We start from the raw sequence: 25,200 nt of genomic DNA, 5'->3' as shown, positions 1-25,200 counted from the left end.
TTTGCTGCCTCTCTTCCCGCCTTTCTCCGCACGCCTTTTCCAAGCAGACAGCACTCCCGTAACCCAATTTAACGGAGGACACAAAAGAGCGTTCGGCGATATCGAGCTGTAAGATGTGCGACCTACTTGCGAGACCTCTCTCTCTCGCTTTATCTTTTTCTTATTCGACCCCCCTCCACGCGATCTATACCTACCTCTACGCCACGCCGCCTGGTTCCCTCACCTCAGCTCAGCCCTTTTACAGCCCCGAATCGGGCGATTACGAGCGTCCACACACACGTATTTGTTTTCTAAATCCCCGACTATGCCGTTTCTTCTTCCGATTCTCGCACATCGCGCCCGTGATTCTATTAAAGCCTCGATCATTGCAGTCAATCTCCATTACACCGGACCGCTGAGAATACGTCGGGAACGTTTACCCGAAAGAAATGTTTGAGAAGCGCACTGGAGAAACTCTTACTCTCCAGCTCTCTCTATCTCTCTTTCTCACTTGTGCTTTCTACATTTTGCCGCTTTTCTAAAACTGTAGAGGGATTCTGGATTTTGTGTATCGCTCCACGGAATTCTTGGAAAATACTTGAAGAAAATAATTCTTACAGATTATTTATAGAATTTTTACGGAGTTGTAGTTGATTTTTAATCTCATTTAATTTGCGTCAATGGCGGATTTTAGCACCTCGAGGCTGACAGGTTTTGTTTGAGAGCTCCCTAAAAAACCGCGAGCTTTACTGCGCCAAATGAAAATTTTCCATTAATTTGTATGGCATAATTAGTCGCGTGTGCTAATTAAGCGTTGCATTTTTTACTACAGAGCGCACGGGTCGATATAAATTATATAATATAATTTCCACGTATTTTTGTGGGTTTGATTTAATTTTAAATAATAAGTTACATACATTTTGTTATATCAGATTCATTACCAGAAATAGAAGAGGTATATTTGCATTTTTATTATATATTCTTTATTTATATATTTTATAATTATATTAGTTTATTATATATATATATATATATTTATTTATTTATTACAATTGTTATTATATTTTATATTTTGTAATTAAAATACTGCATTTGAAATGAGCACGATTGTTATAATTCTATAATACGTAACCAGTTAATATACGGAATTCTCTTAAATTTAATTCAATAAGACAGTAAAAATTCATGTTTGGCTTTCGAATTTTTGGGCGATTCCTTTTTTTATTTATCTACAGTCATCTGGCAAAGTCTTTCGAATTACAACACTTCTTTCTAAAAATGTGATATTAGAAGCTGCAAACGCACGTATACTGCGGCCAATAAGAACATTAGAAATGACGGCAGGAACATAAAAAATCTCGTTCTTCTCGATTTCACGTAACTTCTGTTCACCGACTTCGCTTCTTTTATCTTCGCTACGTGATTGTTTTATCGCTGTTATTGCGGTTGAATAAGTTTTCCACGCCGTTGAACGTATACAACCTGGTGATGCATCGACGTGTATCCGTCGACGCGCATTGTGCGTGCCAGGCGTTACTGCTCTGTAGCTGGAAAACACGAGCGTTTGTCGTTACACTCCGTAAATATATCAACACGTCAAAATTTCCGAGCCACATCACCGCGCGATGTTCGAAAAGGTGACGTCGCCAAGAATGATTCTCGTGTGCGAAATATAACATTTGACGAAAAAATCTGAAAGGAAAGAAAGATAAACATATACGCATTTCAAAATTACACTCGACGGATCGTATTATATGTATACATTATACGTTTTATTTCAAATATACACTTGAAGGAGTATCTGTTCTCCTCCGTTTTCGCTCCTGATTGACGTATATCGCCGAAAACGGTCATCTATCATCGTCGCGGCGTCGCGTCGGATCTTTTATACGTGTCATTATACAGACCAGACGAATAATAGCGAGGCATTCGGCATCTCGTTCGTCGCGCAGACGTCTCGGAATATTTAAAATTCTTACCGCACGCGCCGCGACCCGAGCGAATGGAAAAACGCGATGCTACCGATGCTATGAGGATATTTCATTTTCCATGAGTCGAAGTGCCATGCGGCCAAATTGATTTTGCGCGAGTGCGGTACCGATTGCCTTATGCGCGGGAGTACAGGCTGATACCGAATGTGCCGCATACCGACGATGAGATTCCCTGAGAATCTCCAACGTCTTTCAGACGCGCGCACGTCTCGAGTCTCCGATATTCGATTATCCGTGAACAAGGAGGACCTGGAGGACCCTCTTCCCCCGCGCCAGTGCATTGCGAGATTCAGCCGTCGTCAACCGTTTTGTATTTGCAGCGTACAAATCGGAATTGTTAGTCAAATCGCGTGATTGCATAACAATGGCTTTCGTCGACGATCCGGACGCTTGGATCTGGAATATATAATAAGCCGCTCGTTTAGTGAATTTCAAGCGCAAATCTCAAGAGGACCGGGATTTGAATTGATAAATCTATCGATTTTAATCGGGATTACAATAAGAAGTCTGATAATTACCGAATGTATAACGAGGAAGGTATATAAAGTGTAAAATGAGAAAGGAGCAGGGATCGCTCGGTGGATTACGGATTATACGCATTGTATTAAACGGGGCTATAAAGTATACACTCGCAAAGCATTAAGTCCCACCTGTTGCATTAAACTTTTTGTCTAAATAATTGCTATTAATCGCGAAACGCGGGAGTATAGTTAAAATATTAGCTACTGTGGGTTAATAGTGCGTTACACGGATGCGGAAGTTGCCTTTCGTCATGTATACGAGGCACGCGAAGCGAATTTGATTTTACGCTTAAAATTATGTCAGAGCGGTTCTTATAAGTTTTAATTTTATCTTGAACAATGCTGCTCAATTCTATTTTGGAGATTTGCCTCTCTCTTTCAAGCAAATTTTATAATCTTATGAGATTTTTTTAAGTATACATCCTTATCTTGAGTTTCGTACGTGTCTAAAATAAATATGCAATTCGATCATTTCTTTGGTATATCTTCCAATGGCTTTTCGCTTTAACAAGAGGCTCCAATTACCATTCGCCGTTTCTCTCACTCTTCTTGGGATTTCTGGAATTCCGCGAGGCATTTCTGGGATTGCTCGACGAGAAGTAAGACGTATCCAGTCAGACGGGACTGCCCAGGAATTTCCGCCTTCCGGTGACCACGACAAGTTCGTTGATTTAATGGCGTTACACGTCACATATATCACGGTGGACAGGCAAAAATGCGCCATAAAAGCGCGTTTAATTAAAGCCTTTGCGTTCAATCTCACGAAGTGCACGCACTTTCTGAATTAAACGCGGCACGTTGAAAACTATAATGCCGAAAAAATCTCGCAAGCGCGGAGGCTCTTAATCTTAATAATGATTAGTGTACTTTTAAAGAAGAAGAATTCAAGTTACATTAGTTAGTATCCTTCGTGTCGTAATTGTACTTAGTATCTGCAAGGTAATTTAGTATATAGTTCATTATTGCAATAGCAGTGAAATTTCAGATCGAAACTTTGGGAAAGTATCTTTCATCATCCTAGAGAGCGGAAGTTTCCGTAATACAATATTAAAGACGTCCCGTGAGACTCGGAGAATGCTGGAAAATTTAGCAACCTCCCTTTTCCCATCGGAATGTTAATAATTATTATTAATATATTTCTCCTGATGTCTTTCTTTTTTTCTCTCTCTTTTTCTTTCTCTCTCTGGAAAAATGAACAGCAGTATTGATAATATAAACATTCATGACGCAAAAATGGAGGATATTGAATTGCCAATGAACATTTTGCCTTTTCTATTGTTTTTTGCTCATTCCGATAAAATTTCGATATTGATAAAATGATTATTTACAGAAATATTCTTTTTAATTACTTGTTTATATCATTTCTGATATAATTCTTATTATATCAGAATATATTATAATTTACAGTTAGTGTACTGAATAAAAATCTGTCAAATCTCTAAACCACCAATATCTCGTCCGATGTGACGATTTTTTAAATATCTATAGGTAGTCTAGAATCTAGAAGCTTGCTTTAAAAACAGATGAGAAAGATGCTGCTCTGTAATCTGGATAATTGGATTGCTTTTTTTTTTCGAGGACACAGATATTTATAATATGCATATCCGTGCGCGACAATCTGCACAATGCGGTTGAATCTTTCATTCCCACGAATAAATCGCGTTTCTTCATTATTCCCGAGGCGGGTTCAATTATTGTAGCGAGGTATCGACCGTCCACTGAAGTTACGTCGCTTACATAGTGAAGCGATCATTATCTTCTCCGAGAGTATCGGTGAGTCGTGTACTATTAAAATTGGGATTTTGCGTCTAGCCGATCGCAAACGATAACGAAATATATAAGATCGGAGACTCGACGAACGAAGAGACAATAGGGCATTGAGACAATTATATTCGCGAGCAAAAGCAAGAAGCTAGAGTTCGAATTCTCCCGTAACGTTTACGATAATCGTGATATCGGTCCTAGCTCGACTAAATATCTGAGATCGTAGGGTAGTTGGCTCTTTTCTCCCACGACATTGATCGATAGGTTCTAAGCACTGCGGTAATAAATCATCGGCCATCGATGAATGAATTTCTATTGCCGGTAATAAGATGATGAGTCATCGCGAAAATTCAATGTCAATGACTTTTACAAGAACGCGGTTTCACAGGATGTCTCGGATGAATACCGGAAGAAGAATCGGCGATCACATTTGTATCACCGATGCAACGATTTATACATCACAATTAATATTCGATAATATAACACGCACGATTATACGAAAATCGATTGGTATTGCCTACATTTTTCGACAAGAAATAATATTACGCGAAATTATTTCTTAATTCTGCGGAGTTTTCTATATAGACACGTTCTTAAGAATTAATTACTTCGGTTAATCGTTATATTAATTATCGTAGTCGCTTCGCTGAATTCAGCAAACGTATATCGATCGATGTTAAATTAAACGTTATAGTGCGTATATTTTCTGACGGACGATCCTTGCTAGTCTTTATGTCATTTGTCAAAGTCTGTATGTTTTTCTTAGGTGCATTGATCACCTTGCCATCGTTGGTTTATTGTGTGCGTATGTACATACATACGAGTATGTACATACGTGTGTGCATATGTGTGTGCGTGTGTGTATGTGTTCAGGCAAGAAAAATAAAGAGCGCGCCATCACAGTCGGACTCATTGCGAAGCAACCGGCCTCGTGAAAGCGACCCCGCTCGTTTATACTCGTCTCGCATGGATCGTAATCCCTTTATATGGTGCCCCATATATTTTTATTAAAAACGCGCGAAAACACATCGAACCTCCGGCGCCCTGTGTCGTCTAAGTGTATTATCATTCCACAACCGCGGCTCGTTTTGTAATTCTGATCGATCCGCACCGCAATATGGTTTCGCGAACAACCGCGACAGACGGATTAATTATTCTCTCGTTTCCGACTGGTCCGTCCTCGAGAGAGAAGAGAGCAAAAGAGACGTTTTGCCCTAGACCATTATTCGTAAACTGATCCCGCAATGAGGATCGCGCGGCCGAATATATCCCCCGCCTATCGAATTTATAGATATCTCTCCCTCAGAATTGCGCGCAGAAAGAGCGTCGTCGAGTTTTACGTTACTCCGGCGACATGCGTCAGGATGACGATTCAGTAAAATTCTATCCCCATCGAACATCCGATAACTCCCGCGAGCACGATTTTTACACGCGAGAGCCGAGTGAGCGCGCGCAGTCGCTGTAATCTCGATTAATTAATGCAAGAGGATATCCGGATTATTGAGCTATTGTACATCGGGCTGACTGGATTCCAAACCGAGGACCAAAATGCGCATGTGCCGCGTATTAATGTTCAAAAGTCGGTATACTCATCGTACGTAATATAATGTTACAATATTTAATAATGAATTATGATTTTATGAAAACTCATGCTCAATATAAAGCGCATGATATTCTTTAATAAGAGGGTCAAATCGTATGGAATTTAATTCAATCGTTGTAGGGTCATTTATTGTTATTGTTATTGTTATTGAAATATTATTTTATAGTCCTGTTTATTGAATTATAAGTAAAATTAACAATCGCAAAGCAAAATTTTTTTTCAAACTTGATGACAAATACATTTTCAGGTTTCCTTAAGTTTGGAGTGAATGTGAAGAAACACAGTACTTATATCGTAATTAGTAGTTCATTTAGATGGATATTTTGCGCGCGGTTTAATAATCTGCATGATTAATAATATTTAGACTCCAGCAAAATTTCATGCTGCGTCAATGAATCACGGGGATCGCCACGGGACGTTGCATAATCAGCGGAAGTTAATTGCGGAGGCTGAAGATAAAGTTTCTTAACAGCAGTAATACGATTTATGAATTTAATAACGCCGGCGCGTCGCAGTTGTTGTAACAATCGCTTACATAATCTTCAGTTAAATAGGTCGAGCTGCCGTTTGTCAGGCAAGAATTTGCAACGATAAATTTTTCTATTACCGAGAGCATAGGGATGCGATAAACAAAATTCACATTCACAGTTCAGCGAGTCGATACTTATTCGACGAAGACAATTTTAATCTGTGAAATATTCGCGCAAAGCATATCTGAAAATTTTCGTAAACGTAAAATGACCAGCCTGTGTTTCTGGTTTAAATACTTCTTGACGTATGTTACATGACGTACAATTTTACTTATTCTCGGTATACCGAGGTTGACGGGAAAACTCATTTACTATATAGCTAGTTTTGTTGACGACACGTGGATGAGGATAGAAAGCCATTTAAAAAGCTTTTTGCTCGTACGTAGCGGAGATAATTATCCATCTCTCAAGCTCTCAAGCTGGCAAGTGAAAATGCCAGGCATGGACAGTGCGACGGACGGATTCGGGGTTTATCGATTCCGCGAGCCACGTCCGCAGAAATAACTTTCGGACGGGAGTGAAGGAAACGTGAAGTTTCCTAAACGATATTCTGGAGCAAAGCGCAACGGCAATCCCGATATGTGTTTGCCGTCAAATTTTACGTATTAATAGCCTACTTTGCACTGTTGTCCAATATCTCTTTCGTTTGTCCTATGTGTTTTGAATTCTAACACGAAGACGTGCTCCAAAGTTTTGTCAAGTGTATAACTCATCTTAAACAACAACTGAGTTGTGTAACGGTTAGATGATTCCAAGATTCATTGTGTGCGCGAATGTGAGAGAGTATTTCCGAATATCTTGTAAATGTAGATGTATAAAAAATGGATCTGACATAAATCACGTTTTCATCGCCACGAGTAAACATAGCGTTCCAACTTGGCGCGTGTCTACAATATCAAAATTGAAATTCAATGAAAGTATACAGCGGTTTCATTTAAAAAGAGTATGTAATTGAACATTGTAAATTGCATATTTATTTTTAAAAGTAGCTATATGTTTTATTTATATTTGATTTATCTTATTGTTCTGTACGTAAAAGTATAAGTATATCAAGATTAAAAAGTAAATGTACAGATAATTTATATCTTATGTCAAAATTTATCAAAATGATACATATAAAATATTTCGTAAACGTGAACTATTGATTTTTTAGAATTTTTAGATAATTTTTCCCCTTGGTACTTTTACATACAGAATAATTAAAAGAATTATTGTGAGAGAAAAATTATATTTTTATTTACAAAAATATCGATGACACTGATATCTCACAAAATAAAGCATATGGCATAAAAGAATTGTTGCACGTAAAATATTTCGTAACTATTGAGTTTTTAGATAATTTTCCCTTAATACTTTTACATACAGAATGATTAAAAGAATCATATTGTGTGAGAAAAATTATATTCTTGTTCGCAAAAAATCAATGACATTGATATGTCATAAAAAACGCATAATATAAAAAAAAATAGTGCGTGTATCATATTTCCCTCGAAAACTGTGAAATTTTTATTTCAAACATTTTTCTTTAAAATAAAAAGCACCTGAAATATTTGAGGTGTATACAATATTGAGATGAGAAATATTTTATTATGTTTTTGTAAGGCCATTTTTTCTGGGTGGAAATTTTATAGAGGATCCCACATCACGTTTATTTTCAACGTCAAATGTGTTCGTGATCGATAAATGAACTTTTCTGCATAGAATGGAAATAAGGCAAACGAAATAAACGCTGGTGCACTCGTCGGCCATTATGTACCGACGCAATATACGGTCGTTGATGAAGATCCGACTGCTGAATTGTTTTTACTGAAAGCTTTTCAAATTTTGTACATAGATTGAGTTCGATCACGTGTCGATTAATGACCTGTCGAGTTTCCATTTGTTGTGTATCGCACGGAAGTTTTTGTTATCAATTGTAAAAACTGTATGTACGTATTATACATGTACGAATTGTTATAAATCTACCGAGTCACTTTTTACACACGGACTTTTCGATCAGCTGGAGTTGATATTACCTCAACAAAAATATCGAGAGTGCAACAGTAAGTAATTGAGAATAAAAGATCTTTTAAAAACTGAGCTTTGAAGTGCAAATCAAAATTATTCTTTAATTTCAAATAGATTCTATTTCAAGAAATTTTTAATTTTGAGTTTAATTTTAAGAAATGTTTAATCCAATAATCTAATGTGCCATTTTTGTGACAAAGTAATAAGTAATTTCTTTTTAAACTATTTCAATATTTAATTTCCAAATATGATTATTCTATAAGTTCTTCAATAGACCAATTTCGAAAATTTACGACCAATAGCGATTCAAGGAGTAACAAGGAAAAGTGAGCTTTGAGAGTCAAACGCGGTTATTAGTTGCGTGCCTAGCGTGATCCAACGCTATGTAACATTTAATTAATAATTTAATATATATTATTTAACATAAATCGTACGTTTCGGCTCTACTTTGAGTCATCTTCAGCGACGCGATGATAGATAAATTGAATGATCTCAAGTATAATCTCAAATAGTAATTTTTCTCGCCTTCGACGTCTATCACCGAAGAAAAACCAGGATTGATGGAAGGACCCAGATGAGAAGTTTGGGTTTTGTTAGGTCTGAAAACGGATCAGCGCCTGTATGTGTGCAATATGCAATTTTATTGCGCGCAGCGATATTGCCGGTCGGTATCGGTGGTTCTGCGTGGAAAATAAATGCAACCCCGGGGCTGCAGGCCGGCCACCGCCGGCCAGTCGGTCGAATAATGGATGCGGAGCGGACAAGGGACGACCGGGTGGCGAGATGTTGCCGGCCGGCCAAACAGCCAGCCGGCCAGCCAGCTCGTCGCTGGCGAACTGACGCGACGGGTTGCGCATAACAGAATATTGGCACTCGCGGAACCGAATAACCGATAATAATAAGTGCCTGCCACTCACGCGGCCGCCCGCCCGATCGCCCGTCATCTATCTCGCGCCCTGAAAGGTCCGTTCCCTCCCCCTCCCCCTCCCCACGCGATTCGCGAGCGATTGCCCAATATGGATTTCCGAGAAACTACCCCTTCCGACAAATACATTGCGTACTTTGTTAGAAAGAGGCGGTCTTGCGGAATAACGTTTAGCAACGATAACTACATTTTTTGGGGGGACAGAAAGAGTAGAGTTTGATTGCTAATTTCCAAATTAGTTTCGCGGAGATTTATATCGAACACACAGGTGAGAAATTCAATATCGCAGCAACAATCTACAATCTTGAAAAACGACAGATTTTTTCTATATTGGATATTGGATTTTTTTTTATTAATAAAAAGAATGGAGAGGATATCACACGATCTCTGCAAATATGTTTGTACAACGGAACTCGATTTATACGAGAGGTAATCATGCGAAAACAGAATCGCGATCGCTAATGGCTAAATCACGTTGTTAATTGCTTTCCATTTACAATCAAGTGATCTGAGTCACTCAGTTATGTGAGTATTTTATACTCCAGGTAAGACATGTCATTTTGTATTTACCTGCTTATTTTGGTGACAAAGCTATCGCACAATAATACAGGTCCATAGCCTCACTTTTAATGTGAGTTTATTTTAGATTCATTAAAGCACATGGTCTCGATTGTGGGTAAAAACTCAATGGAATCTCGCACTTGCCAGCATGCAACAAGAACGCGCGTTTAACTGAGTTATGACGTCACAAGTGAGAATTATCTGAGTTTTGATGTAAATGGAAAGCAACTATTATTGCGGGGTTAATACGAGGGATAAAAAACCCTCGAAAAATGTATCGTAATCCCTGTGTTGTACCGTTTCTTCGAGGATCCCCATTTTCTATCGGATCCGCGAAAATTGAGTCAACGCAATGCTCATGCAACCGTTCGCGAGTGACAAACAACAAACGCGTGAAACCGACAACAGGACGCAACGAGCGGAACTGGAATATGGCACAGGTGAAAAGGAAGAAAAATAAGGAAGAGAGAGAGAGAGATCGCGTCGGCGTAAAAATGATCGGTAAACGGAAGCCGGACGGATAGATGGATGGATAAATATAGGAGGAGAAATATAGATGTACAACACAGAGATATATAGAAGGAGGGGAAAGAGGGGGATTCGCTTTCCACGATATAATAAACGACAACTTCTGCTCGCGCGCGCGTGCGCCCGGCTTTTTTGTAATTTAAAGCGCGAATCGGTTTTCTCTTCGGTCGAATCCACATTGCTACAATACACACGTCAATAAACGGATAAATGAAAAAAGTCCCGCAGCATCAAGCAGCAAATCAGCGGGTACGTTTCACGTCATCGACATCGCTTGCATCACCATTGTCCTATATCATCCCGATTCAACACGATGTTCCCTCGTTATCTTTTCTAACAATAAGACACGGATGAAGTTATTGGAGCCAGCTCTAGCCAGCTTCTTTGAAATCAGCTATATAATTGAATTCTCTTGGTCGAGCAAGAATAGGCTATGCAAGGGAATTATGTACGATCTTCAAAATCGCGGATCGGATTTTGCTAATTTATAAAATATATCGTATATTTTCTATTGTTACTTTTTATTATGCTATATATCGATGTTGCCTCATTTTCATTCCCGTTTTATTTATATGGTATTCCAATGTATTATTGTCCATAAATTTAATCTTATTTACTCTTTGGTTGTTCTTATTGTTAATTTTAAATGTTTGATTAATTTATTTTGATGAAGAAGACTCGGTGTAGTCAAACCGTACCATTCTGATATTTTTATGTTTAAATTAACACACGAAGTTAATTTTCTAACAACTATTGTTGCTCGTTTATAGACCCTTTATTATTTACATATATTATTGTTGCAATAAATATTGTAAGATATATATTTTAATGTAGGAAAGCGCTAAAGCGATTGTATCAGTCAGAGAAGCGAAATGCAAACGAGAGTCGGAAGAAAATTTGAGAAATTCGTAGGTCGCGTTGACGAAATCTCGCGGCCGGTTCCGGCGAAAGATTGGAATATCCGCGCGCAAGAGGATTTATTGGAATTCGAGAGATTCGGAGATGGTCTCCGAATCGCTGGAATAATTGACGCCAGCCGTCGCGCCGCCACCTGCAAAAGTATCAAAATGCAGAAAGGGTTCGACATCACGTAAATGCGAGCCTTACGACTGCCATAAATCTCCCGGCGCGAAAATTGGCGCCGATAGCTGCGCGCAAAACTCCCGGCCCGCTCGTAAAAACCATGAATCAAATATCTATTTCGCGCAAAGCAAACACTTTGCCGTCGAAAATTATGCGCCGTCGTTGTAATCGCGGCAGTGCAGTGGGTAGTTTCGGGAAATATTAAATCGACGGTCTTTCAACGGAGATACCGCAATTGTTTCGAGTACCCATCGACCGTTATAATTTTTGCGCTTTCCCTTTTGATAATTAATTAAAAAATGAGTTGGAAATTCATTATTTACTCGGTTTGTCAAATTTGAGTATTATTTGAATAGTTTTCATTTTTCTATCTTTTGTTTTCCTCAGAAAATAATTGAAAAAATGCAGAAGTTTTTGTATTATTAGTATTTGTTATTTAAAAAGTTGATATGTTAATATAATAATATATCAAATGAATATATAGTCTCTCTCTCTCATTTTTTAACAAATAAAAACATCTTTGATTAATTCTCAAAGATCACGTGCGATCGCGATGACGTCCGAATTTTCGCTAAACCATTATCGTTTTCAGAAAACTGCATATCTTTGATCACCATGCACGTATAAGTGAATACCATAGCTTATCGCGTGTTTCATCGACATGGACATATTTGAATATATCGCGAGCGCGAGCGCAAAAACGATCGTAAGTTTTCGCGATAGCCCACAATTACCTATTCATAATTCAACTCGGCCGACATTCTTCGTGTCTGTTCTTTGCGTGTGCTTCATTCGAATTCGTTTGGCGTTGTACCTTTGTAGTAAATTTACAAATTTGATTTCGCAGTTGTAATCAATACGCAATTATGTTGCATAACTAAATATTAAATCTAAGATTTTCCAATTTTTCATAAATCGCGTGATACAGCAATAATACACTTGTTTTGCTGCGTTAAATGAAGAAGTAAAAGAAATTTTAGAAATGTAACTATATAGGGCGAGGCGTGGCTCTGTGCAGGAACGATCAATTTGTAGTTGGCAGGTCCTGGTTTCAATATTTCGACCCTTACCTTATGTATACCTTTTGGTTTATAAGAGACTGATTAGAGAGTTAAAAAGTTTTAAGTGAAAGAGTACGAGGTGTAATTGTAACCCGTTTCCATAACAACAAACTAATGCATACATAACAATCTAATCACTCATTACAAAATGACAATTATTTTATTTCAGCAATTTCTCGATTTACACCCCCATATATAGATATATGTATTAATATATTATATTTATGCATATATTATAGTAAAAAATTTTATATGTTTAATAAATATATTTAGCTTGTTCACTTTAGAACGATAATTTGTGTGAGAAAAACAATAAGAATTATATAAATGGAAAGGAAAGACGTTGAGACACGAGATCTGATAACGTTTCTACGATCGACCGATCATCCTTCTTTCATTGCAGTGCAAAAACTGAGGGGTCTGGGGCGTACGAAGGCGAGAAGAAATGAGGTGGACGTGACACAATGACATGATGAAGAGCCTGGTGGGGATCATGTGGATAGTGTTGGTGCTCATATCAGGTACGTATGATCAATCTAGGAATCGCATGCCTGAGACTCATACTAATCATCCACCGATACTAATCGATGGAAAATTTCATCTTATCGCTCCTGATATCCCAATTTATCTTTCATTTCCACGAAACACGTAATATGATTATCATTTATTTTCTTCTTAAAGGGCACGAATTGATAGCGTAAACAATTTTTAACTCAGCTATTCTTAACGTAATGAATAAACAGATATAAATATTTTGACAGATTGAGATCTATAATGAATAAATTGCGAATTTGAATTCCAAATGCTAGCTCGAATTTTCAAGAAAGGGGAAATTTAACGTTTCTTTCTTTATCAAAAGATAAATGTTTTTGTTGAAATAGAGAATAAACTCTTTTTAGTTACTGTATTTGTTTAATTTTTTCACATCTGACATTTTCTGATTAAAAGAAACATATGTAGTTTAATTATCTTTAAAAGTTTTTGGGATCGCTCTCTGACTACGAAAATGGGATAAACACATGAAAATTTCAAATGGCGAATTTAATATGACAGATGCAAAGAAAAAAATATTTGCAAATACTAATGAAATTGTGTATTACGAGGTTTTTCACTGAATAAGAAAATGATATCGAAATATAAAAAATTCAAAATAGCGAATGCAAAAATCAATTTTTTAAATTTTAATGAGAATTTGTATTGAAACGATTTTTAGAATTATAAAATATAGACTCAATTTATTAAAAAAATAAAAATTATAACGAAACATATTGATAAGAATACAGTAATGTTTAAAAGTTTTCGGTCTAATATATCCGCAAGTCTTTGAAATATTAAAGATGCGAAAGTTGTATGTGTATAATATCTTGTAGCAAATATGATGAAAAATTTATATTATTAGAAGCGTTAAAATTTGAGTAATCGCCATACGAAGTGACACTGTGTATCATATCATATATATTTCATGATTAATCCGAAAACTTTTTTGGATCTTATTACGCAAATAATTTTTTATGCATTTTATAACAAAGTATTTATTACAATATTCTTTGTAAATGTTTAAACAATACTCTTTAAAATGAGTGTTCATTTGATTTTAATGATTATATTTATTAGACATATATTTTTTTAGATAATTCTAGAACACACATGTACTGAACATGAAATAGTTAAATAGATTACAAAATAAATAGATAGTGTCGGGTAATTTACAAGCCAGGTTTTCCTTTCCTAATAAATGAAAATTTTTTAATAATAAAAAAAGAACATATTCTTTTTTTGGCGGATTTTCCTCCCCCATTTTGCAGAAAAAACACGCACGAAAATTCAAAATGCATATAGGCGAATGTTATTTCTGCATTCATATATATAACGACTATAAATGTGCGCGTGATCGCAAAATCTACTTGAGGCTCGTAAAGCGTTTTCCATGTCCCGCGAGTGTGTTTGCGAGCCCGACGGCGTTATAATCCACACGAACGCCCACGTCGTTATACGCGAATACGCATTGTCGTGCATACATCTGTGCAGGTCTATGAGATGCGTACATTACCGCGGTTTGCGAGTATGGACATACACAGGTCGTCTGCGTTTACGAGTGCATTTCTCCGCGTTGTTCTTGCGCACCTATATGCAAGTGGAGTGTACTCTCACGAGCTAGACGGTCGTAACATCGTCGTTTCGTTTCTCTGTTTTTTTTTTTACTGGGAAAAACGTGCGCGAACAGTACAGCTGAACGGAGCAAACGACGCGATTACAAAACCAGACCTTCAAATGCCACCCCGTTTGGAGAATTAACTACGTTTCGAATAGTTATATGTACGATTGTCAGATAATAGTCGTGAATCGTGATATTTACTTAAATAAGTAATAGATATTGTATTTATATTAAAATACATGGATAATTAACTAAAGACTCTTGAAATTGAAAGACATTGACATATAATTAACTAAAGACATTAAATTTAACAACAAGGAAAAAGTGACAACTTTGATTCAAGGTTTGTCAGCAAAAATATACATTGTCTTTGTGTCCATTCAATCTTGATATGCTCATTTGATGCTCGTCAGAGAGCGCGAGATTATTTAATTTATCTGTTACCACTTTGCTGACGTCAAAATAGAGCTAAAATGTATGATTTATAACTTTGTATTAAATTGTTAATTAAATGTAACGTTAATTCACGCACAACTAATCGCATTTAACTCACAAAATTCACTTTTTCCTTGTTATTTGTTAGTATTTACATTAATTGTAATTCAGATTAGATAAATTTTTTGTGCTCAATTATCGATAACATCTTCGAAATATTTGTACGGTTTGGTATATTGTAAAATACTATTATAAAATCGAGTAAAATGTACGCGCGACATATGTACCTATGCCATTAAAATTTATTAAATCACAGAGATGTATGAAATCAATAAATTGTAAATACATAAATGTATAAGTCGGAAACAATTTTTCATCGCGTTAGCAGATATTTCGCGCAAAATTTTAATACCGTGAAAGTTAAATCACTATAAAAGGACAACGCTCCGTATAGTAAAAAGTTTTATCGTAGGGTTTTTGCCAATTACATATGTTGTAACATTTTTAACACACGTATATAAATTTTAGCGTATCGTTGATACTAGTATTTCAAGATTACTCTATGTCAAAGACTATGATCTTTCTGGCTAGTCTTGAATCCAATTTCCCGGGACTGCGTCTTTCAATATACCAGCCGGAAGGACCTTCCCTGGCTCAGTTTCAAAATTAAAATTACTGGCGACGTTACGTCACGCGTTAGGAACGGGATGGTTGGGAGCTCGTAAAACGGTAATAAAACGACGCGCGAACGGAATAAATAATATAACGGCGGGCGAGCCGAACCCGTCGGCGACTCTATCGTAATGACGAAATATCGACAAGTATTCGCACGCCTCGTCGTACGAGCGGAAGTGTTTGTCGTCTCTACATATCCAGCGCTAATTCGTCGTTGAAAAATGAAATTTCCTCAATCAACGCAGATGGATAAATTACAGAATTTGCAATATAACAAATACATTTTGTACCGTAAGTCAGTGATTTGATAGATGATGTGGAAAAAATTTATAATGGCGGAGAATTATATTACTTTTTTTGTCTCCGTTAATCTTACAATTATTATAACAATGCAATTTCCGATAATATTTCAATACAGATTGAAGATTGGACATTATACTGTATTGAAAAATATTCAGTTATCTCTAGCCTCCTGAATGTGTTCTCAAGCAAAATGACCGGAAATCCGCTCAATGAAATATCGCAAACTTTTGAGACACGAAAGAATTGAACATTAAAAAGAATTTATACAACAGTATTCTTCCGGCACATTTATCCATTCACACGCACATACATTCTGCGTTATCGCGCGGGATACTTACAATTAGCGAAATGTACATCTCAGGCCGCGCTTTGTGACTCCAATATTAATGGTGATTCGCAACGTTGCACGCAGATTCAGAGGCTCAACATTTTACTTTGAAATTGCAAATAAATGGAGGAACGATTCGGACGACGGCTGGTATATCGTATCGTATATTTCAGCCTATGTGTTGGTCTTTATAATGACTGCAACACTTTATGCGCTGCCGCGTACGGCAAAGGGTTAAATATGCGCAAAGCGAAATATACACGCTCACACGGGCACGGATAATGGGAAAACTACGAAGCGGAATTACCGAGCTGTCCTGTTATGTGTGCAAACTATCCACGGTTGTCTCCCTTCCTTTGATATCTGCCCTCGGAGCGAAATATTTCCCGCTTTTCCTCTCCTCGTGTCCTTTCGGATTCCTTTGTTTTCGCTTCGTTTATCGACTATCGTCCGAATCGCGATATTAGTCCTAAATCTCGTAGAAGTAACGAAAAGTCATATTAAAGTGAAAAAAATACAATGAAGCTACAATAGATCGTAAATGGAAAATCCATTTAAATTAATTCGTAAAATATAAAAGTAAATTATTTTCGGACTTTTTTATATATAGTAATAATTTATACAATAAAATATATTTGTATGACATATAGTGTACATATAAGTTTGATATTACATACATTCGATTAAGTTTGCTGTTGTTAATTGTTAATCTAAAGTTGTTAATCTAACTTTAAGCCTACTGCTATACATATAAATACAATAAGCATTGTAACGTGTGGAAATTTAGTTTTTAGTGCGATAAGTTTCCCATTTGGGCGACGATTTTAGGACACGCGCTTCTCCTATATTTCCAGGATGCTCAGGAAATCCAGACGCGAAGCGATTATACGACGATCTCTTGTCGAATTACAACAAGCTGGTTCGTCCAGTGGTCAACGTCACAGACGCCCTCACCGTTAAAATAAAGCTCAAGCTTTCGCAGCTCATCGATGTGGTAAGCAATTGTATCCTCACGACCATATTGCTCGTACAACAATGTGAGAAAACCAAGCAAACAAAAATTGCGGATTCAAATATTAATATTAGATATTTTTGTACGTTATAATATTTTGATATATCAATTTTCGAAGCACTATTGCCATTATCCGAAGGCGAATTTTAACGCGTACTTTATATTCCGTAATGATAAAAATTGTTATAGCAGATCCCGTTGACGCGTACATATACATAGTCCGTTTTTTAATCATCTTGAAAGAGCATGAGATAAATTAGCTCATAAAGGAATGTTGCGATATATTTTCAGAGCAGGGGAGAGCGATGTATTCTCACAAAATTATTCTCTTGCAGAATTTGAAGAATCAGATCATGACGACGAACCTCTGGGTCGAGCAGGTAATATATCCTAAAAGATCATCGTAACGTAGGAATTAAAGAAGAGATAAATCGGGGGATTTTTAATGAGATATTCGTTAAGCGCGTATAATGATAATACTGAACGATGTTGGAGTAACATTCGTAACGAATCGTAACAATTTCCGATTACGTAAGGCCGCTTCGAGGTCCGCTGAAACTTGCATTGTTGGCCGTCGTCCACGTGTAAAGTAAATGTTCGGCCTGTCGATGACACGTTTTAGCACGTGTCTACATATGCAGGCGCGCGCGGATTTTCGTAAGCATGCAGAAAGGAAGATCGGACAGAAGCTTCCGCCCGGAGAAGCCAGAAAATAACTCCGGTGAACCGTGCAACCCACTTTCAAATGCTGGATTACGTAAGATAGATAGATATTCGCCCCATGTGCGCGACCGCGTTTTTCCGTTTTCTAGGATATATGTATAGCGGGCACGAAATAGATTCGTGCAATAAATACGCGCGACTCGCGACGAAAAATCGGGCCATTAAGAAGCAGATACCTCATAACACGATTACAGGGTGTTGCTTGATAAATCTTCTAAACATATACTTAAGGCTCTTGTTGTCAGATCAACGAGAATAAAAATACATTTGTGTATTTTATAATATCGTTATATATTGATTTCTCCGGTTGTAGTATTTTTAAAGAAATTGTGTTTTTTTTCTCGGCACGTCGGGATTTATCTTATTGACTTTGTTTGCATAATTTTTTTGTACGCGCATTGTAGATTTTATTATCGTATTTCTCTTGTCAGATATTTGTACATATAAAGTTTTAATTATTGTTATTCCATCGTTGCAAACAATCAAAAAATAAAATGGAATGGTTGACGAGGTCGGTAATAGAAATCAAATCAGAATAAATTGAAATTTATATCAAAGTATTTGAGATTGAAACGCTCCAATTTTATTACAAATTTTGATTTATCCTGAGTTTATTTCAGGTCCTCGCATGAACAGCACATATGCATTAGCTTACATGCGTCTCATTCGTTTCATTATCAAGTCTTTGTGTGTGTGTGTGTGTGTGTGTTCGCAAATTATTAAAAATAAATTAAAATTAAATTAGAAGTAGCATAATTACGTTCGTCGATCGTGTATCTTTGTTTTATTGATAAAACTATATTCCATACATATATAGATGATTAAATTTCACAAATTGGGAATCCACGTATCTCTATATTTGGCAATTCCTATCAGTTCATTATTCGTGTCGTTCGTGGAAATCCCGTTGGTAATATGAAAAGACACCAAATATTAATGTTACACGGTAAACCAGACATATCGTCGTCAATGCTCGCGCATACAGTTCGGAGAGTTACGGACGGGCGTCATGCCACCCGAAAGTTCGGGATGTCCACCGCATCACGCATCAATGTTATAGCAAAGTTCGCGTACGAAAATGTTAATTTCGCCGCGATTCATCGACGGGATTAATCGGGTCGTATTGTTGGTGGCAAGTTGGCCGAAAATATCCGCGGCGGCGATTTTTTAAATTAAACTTTTTAAACTAAACTTTGTCATAATTGTAATTTCTGTAATATATTATTGACTTGTGGCAATAACGTCATTCCCACTGATCTGCGGTAGTAAATTTAATAAAACGTATCGTGCCATGTTTGTTATACAGTATATATATTTTAATTGCGTTAAAATTAGAATCGCAATTAACATACATTTAATTACTACGTAAAATCGAAATCGCAATTATGCGCATACATTTAATTACTACGAAAAAATGACGCGTTAGAGTCCAATGGAGGATCAATAGAAAATTTAACATATTGCAAACAAACATTTGATCCATTCTGTGGTTAAATTTAATTCCCTGCTTTAAAGCGTGTCGGAGTTGCAAATATGGATTATGTGGATTACGCTATATATATATATATATATATATATATATATATATATATATATACTTCACGATGAATATTTAATAAATTACCTCGCAGAGTGCGCACCGGTCGCTATTTAACTAACCGTTACCTTTGGTTCGGTTAAACACAGCCAAATTTCGCAGAATATAGTCACGTTCAACTGTATGCCGGCATAATATTCTATCTGGCAAATATAGCGATGTGTAAACGAAGAGAGACTTCGGCTCTGGGCTAATATGACATGCCTCTACGCATAAAGGTTATGTCCACGCCCGAAGGAAGCGCATTTCCGGCGCTCCATCGTTCTTGGACGTTCCGTTGACATAAGTAGAAAATTGACAGTAATCAAGTAATCAAAGCAATCGTGTATTTATTAAGGCTAATTTAGTTTTTACGTTTAATTAGTTTACTCAGAAATTTTACAAAGCGACCGCAATAAATGGAAAAAAATATTCATTGGTTTTTTAAATTTTTTTAGAAAATGTTTTCAACAAAAAGACGCCGATAGTTTTTGAATAATAGGTTGAAAATAGAATTCTTGTTTAAATAATCTTTGTTATTTGTAAAAAAAAAATTAAGAGCAATATTACACTTGAATAGATTATTTATTTTAACAGGATTTTAATTTAAAGCATAATTGCAGTTTATATAAGATATTGTAATTTTAAAAACTCCCAAGAGCGATGACTCTCAGCATTTTTATCGAGAAAAAAATTGACTTTAAATTTATCTTCAAAAATTTACTGCAAAAGTTTTGATCTATTTATCTTAAGATATTTTTTATGAAAGTTGAATATCGTCGACAAAGATTACTTGTTCTTGAATACGCAGTGCGTCACTATACAATATTAATCCTACACATTTTTTAGTTTTATTACGAAATTCTGAGAGAAAAAACACAAGCTTCGTGTGTTATTTATGGAATCGAATAGATCACCGGCATAGAAATTTTTTAATAAAACGCGCAATTTTAAACGAGAATGAATGAATGAACAAGAAGAAGAAGAAGAAGAAGTTCGTTGCACCGCATGCAAATCTGCGCGTTTCAGCCTTACAACTCTCAATGAGGAAAGTTGCAAAATATTGCCTCTGTGCACGGTTTGTCCCCGTGAAGTAGCTTCAGCGTCATCTCCCGATCCTTTGTCGCTAGACCAATTTTAAATCCATGAATTAGCGATAGATAAATTCATTGAATACTCGCGGCGAAAAGTGTGTCTGCACCGCGTTCACGTGTGCGACGAAGAAACATAAAACACGCGAATAGTTTTATGGTATTTTGTTCAATGCGATAATACATCGTTTCCCTTCTATTCCGAACGACGATTTTTCACAATGATTTATTCAATCATCGATATTTACGACATTGTTCTGGCATGCAAAAATATGAGTTTGTTCCCGACGGGCACGAAAAAGAGAATATAATATGAAAGAAAAGTTTTGTTCGAAAAACTACATCACTTCCTACGCAACGCAAAGTTATATATAATAATAGCACGACATGGTGTTAAGTTGTACTTGTCAATTTAAAAGATTAGGCCACTGTAAAGAGTCGAAAAAATAGACTAATTTTAAGATGCTCTTTTTGAATTAGAAAGAAATGTGAGCATTTGCATATTTTATTATTAAATATTATTAATTATAATTATTGTAATATTTTATAGAGCAAAATGAAAAATATCAAAGTTACTTACTTGTGTAAATGACATTTGTAGAAAATAATGAAATAATGGCTTTTTTAATTGAGCTTAGACTAATAATCTGGAATTAAAAAGTCAAATTTTTTTCTTATTTTTTACATTGAGTTATTTGTTGTTTACTTAGAAAAAATTGAGATTTGTTGAAATAACAAAATAGCATGTTTTTAACTTGTGGGTATTTTCACAAGTTGTTAAAACAAAAGAAAAAGATGGCCATATTATCTCGTCAAAAAAGACTAAATTTTATCGAAAAAACCGTTACATTTAGGTAGAGAATGTGTATCTGAGAATATGCGTATTGAATCTGAAAGAATTGTTTTAATTATCAGGGACATGCACTATTCACACCATTTTGTAAATTTGAAACAGTTTTGAGGAAAACGTTACTTATCCATCTAATTGCATCAATTAATCTAATAATTGACTTTCTAATTGCAATATCTAATGTATACCAATCATTAACAGAGGAACATATAATAATTACATTCGCTCCAAGATGGAAATCGTATAGAATCGATCCTATTGCATCTGCGTTCAATCAAAAGCAGAGCAATCAATACTGCGTCGGAGAAGATATGACCAGCGCGATTTCCTGATCAACGAATAAATAACTGAAGAAAAAGTCCATCATGACCTCACGTATGAACGTATTGGTTCACAGATATAATTATTATTATCAGTTATTCTTGTTCGAAGATTTCCGCATTTCCGCATTAGACTCGAGCATTAAAGTAACAGGCATTATGAAAGACAGGCATTATTTTTGACGGACATCATTATCCCATAGTTATATACGACCGTTAATCTATTGAAAATTTGCACAATAGACAAGATGGATGAAATGCTGTTTTTGTATGTAATATATTGAAAGTGCAAAAAAAAGAAACATATCGAAATTTTGCAATAGTGCAGTTTATTCATTAGATTCTCATCTTCGTTAAAAACGTTTTTCAATTTCTATTAATAATTCGAAATATTCAATCTAAAAATTTCATAAGTTTTTTGAGGAAAGTAAGAAAATTATTACATGAACAGTTTGGTATGGTAGTGTGCTAGACTATAATTTAATATCCGTAATTACGACTATATAATTATTGGTAAAATGTTCTAGCATATGCTAAATTTGACGAACGTGACAGCATGTGATTGTTCGTATTTATCTCGATTAGTTATTTATCTTAAATATTTACTTCGATTAGAGAGAAACGAGAATATCACGTATCACGAATGATCGACATGTCGGGCGCAACATTTCGGGAGTTTATCCGGAATTGTAGCAACGATAATACACTGCTCTCGAAAAATACGCTCGCAAACTCCGACAGTGACGATGCTGTGTGTTGCGAATTGCATTCAGTTTGGAGAAGAACGCCAGTAATAGGAAAAAGATTGCATTCGAGATTCTATCAAGAGACACGGTAGTGTCTCGCGCCAAATTTTTTTACCTTTTTTGAAAAAGGTAATTTTGTACTGTTAAGAAAACGCGACAAAAGAATACGTAATTTTTCAAATTTCTACAGTGGCCTAATCCCTCGAAAGACGTAAAGTAACACATGATAAGTAAAAGTGACAAAATGACAAGAAGGGTAGTATATACGTTAATGTTACGTCGATTCTTTGTTCGCAGGCATGGTATGATTACAAATTAAAATGGGATCCGAAGGAGTACGGTGGAGTGGAAATGCTGCATGTGCCGTCAGATCACATATGGAGGCCCGATATAGTTTTATACAACAAGTAAGATCGATCGGTAACGACGATTAGATTTGCCATCTTTCCGTTCTTTTTTTTAAATATACACACATCGTTAGTGTAAAATATTATTGATTTGAATAAATTACTGATTAAAAGACGCGGTAATCTCGCGCTTACAATATATAATGTGTCAGATAAAAGCACGTGGGGACAATTAATTATTCTCATCACTTTAAGATAAAAAACTTTTTATATGTTTATTAAGAAACATTGAAGATTAAAATTATTAAGTATGGTAGAACTTATCTTTTCAAAAATAAATCAGCTATCTTCTGAAGAATAAAACATATGTTGAGTGACAAATCATACAAAATGTTCAAAAAAAGATTGAGACTAAAATAGAGTATGTTCAATTTGTTAAATAGATTGTAAAAATTTCTAATGCAACCATGCCTAAAAATGCTTTAGTAAAGACTTATCAATGATTCAATGGTAAAACTATTCTTATATACGCAACTGCTAAACGACTCGTTGCCTCAGAAAAACAATTGTCATTTATATTTATAGTTATCTTGATCTCTGTACCGTTTTATTTATTCAGGATCACAAGAATCTGTATTGTTTATATTTATTTAGGGTTATAGAAGACAGTACAACGTTGAATAAATAAAAAAGGTCAGGAGGGGTTATGAAACTCATGAGAACAGTTTCGCCCCTGAATCATTGATCTCTTATAATTCTTTGATAAAGCATTGTTGTATATATGGACGTGTTCATATTACCTTCTTTTATCTATAGTTTAGATATCAATTTGACCTCTTTCGATATCAATATGATCCCAATATTTTTGGACATTTTGTACAGCATACCGCAAACCCGTAAAAAAAGTTATTAAATATTACTCCTGTATTGGAATGATAGGCTTTCAAACAAAACATAATTTGGAATCAATTACTTGTATATTTTTTTAGTGAGATTATTTTCTTCCGCGAAATATGCGGGAATATAAAATAATTTACGTTTAACACAGCGCCGACGGTAACTTCGAGGTGACGCTGGCGACGAAGGCGACCCTCAACTACACGGGTAGGGTCGAATGGAAGCCGCCGGCGATTTATAAGTCTTCCTGCGAGATCGACGTCGAATATTTTCCCTTCGACGAGCAGACGTGCGTGATGAAATTTGGCTCGTGGACTTACGACGGCTTCCAGGTGAGAATCGCCTACTTATCTCGCGGATGTTTCGAAAATTTCCTTCCTCTAACGTTTCCTTCTACAAACACATGACCGATCGATTTAATCGTCGCAGGAAAGCCATTTGCCTCTATTCGTGAGTTAAAAAGAGAGTTGACAATTATACATACGTAAAAAGGCAAACATATACATATAGAAAGACATTGTATTGTACGTAGAAGTGTACAGTTGCCAAGGATATTTATATATATCACATTTCTCCAATCATATTTCTTCTTCACGAATCGAAAGTCTGAAATAATTAGAACTTTTCCTTTTGCGATATGCGTTATTCCTAGATAACGAATGTAATCCATCTCGATGACTCAAAGAATTCAATCTGTTGATGCAACAGGAAGATCTCGCAAGGCTCTTGTTAGAGCAATTATAAATATTCTGAGAACGACTTTCGTGGCATGTTACGACGAGAGGAGTATTATTGTCCCCCGGTCGTTAGACACCGCGCGGTGAAAGATCGTATATATCGCTTATCTTATTTTCTCGAGTAAAATGTCGCTTGTTAGATAGAAGTGCAATCGAGTATAAATGGCGGCTGGACGGAATTGAACTTGAACTAAAAGAGATGAAAGGTGAGGCGAATTGACTGACCTAATTATTAGGTATTTAATGCGTTATTTGAAGAGCATGGCACGCGCTCTCGTTTTATATAATATAATAATACAATCTATCTCTGCTTATGCTAAGGCTTTTACAGATTGTAATTATTTGTTCTGATTTAACTTTAAATATTTTGTTGATATAGTACGTGAGTGGACTTTCTCATGATGATAGAAAAAGATCGAGCATAAGTATCGATTGATTGGACGTTAAGCAGC

At 36.0% G+C, this 25,200-nt stretch overlaps 1 protein-coding gene across 4 annotated transcripts in view; it reads left to right on the top strand.

Moving 5' to 3' along the window:
• The window catches only part of Nachra3 (nicotinic acetylcholine receptor alpha3 subunit), an 84,564-nt gene that overhangs the window by 50,885 nt on the left and 8,479 nt on the right, over positions 1–25,200 (top strand). For all 4 annotated transcript variants that reach the window (XM_077411736.1, XM_077411735.1, XM_077411737.1 and 1 more), the window contains exons 3-7: positions 12,957–13,074; positions 17,304–17,443; positions 17,797–17,841; positions 23,065–23,174; positions 24,163–24,343. In XM_077411736.1, the coding sequence (XP_077267862.1) occupies positions 13,023–13,074; positions 17,304–17,443; positions 17,797–17,841; positions 23,065–23,174; positions 24,163–24,343 (528 nt within the window). In that variant the 5' untranslated portion in view covers positions 12,957–13,022. The remainder of the gene's footprint in view (positions 1–12,956; positions 13,075–17,303; positions 17,444–17,796; positions 17,842–23,064; positions 23,175–24,162; positions 24,344–25,200) is intronic.

This window comes from Temnothorax americanus, unplaced genomic scaffold, assembly GCF_048541705.1.
Source record: "Temnothorax americanus isolate GAGA-0224 unplaced genomic scaffold, ASM4854170v1 Scaffold3, whole genome shotgun sequence".
In the NCBI taxonomy this organism is placed as follows: Eukaryota; Metazoa; Arthropoda; class Insecta; order Hymenoptera; family Formicidae; genus Temnothorax; species Temnothorax americanus.
This window is presented reverse-complemented; position numbering and strand designations above follow the sequence as displayed.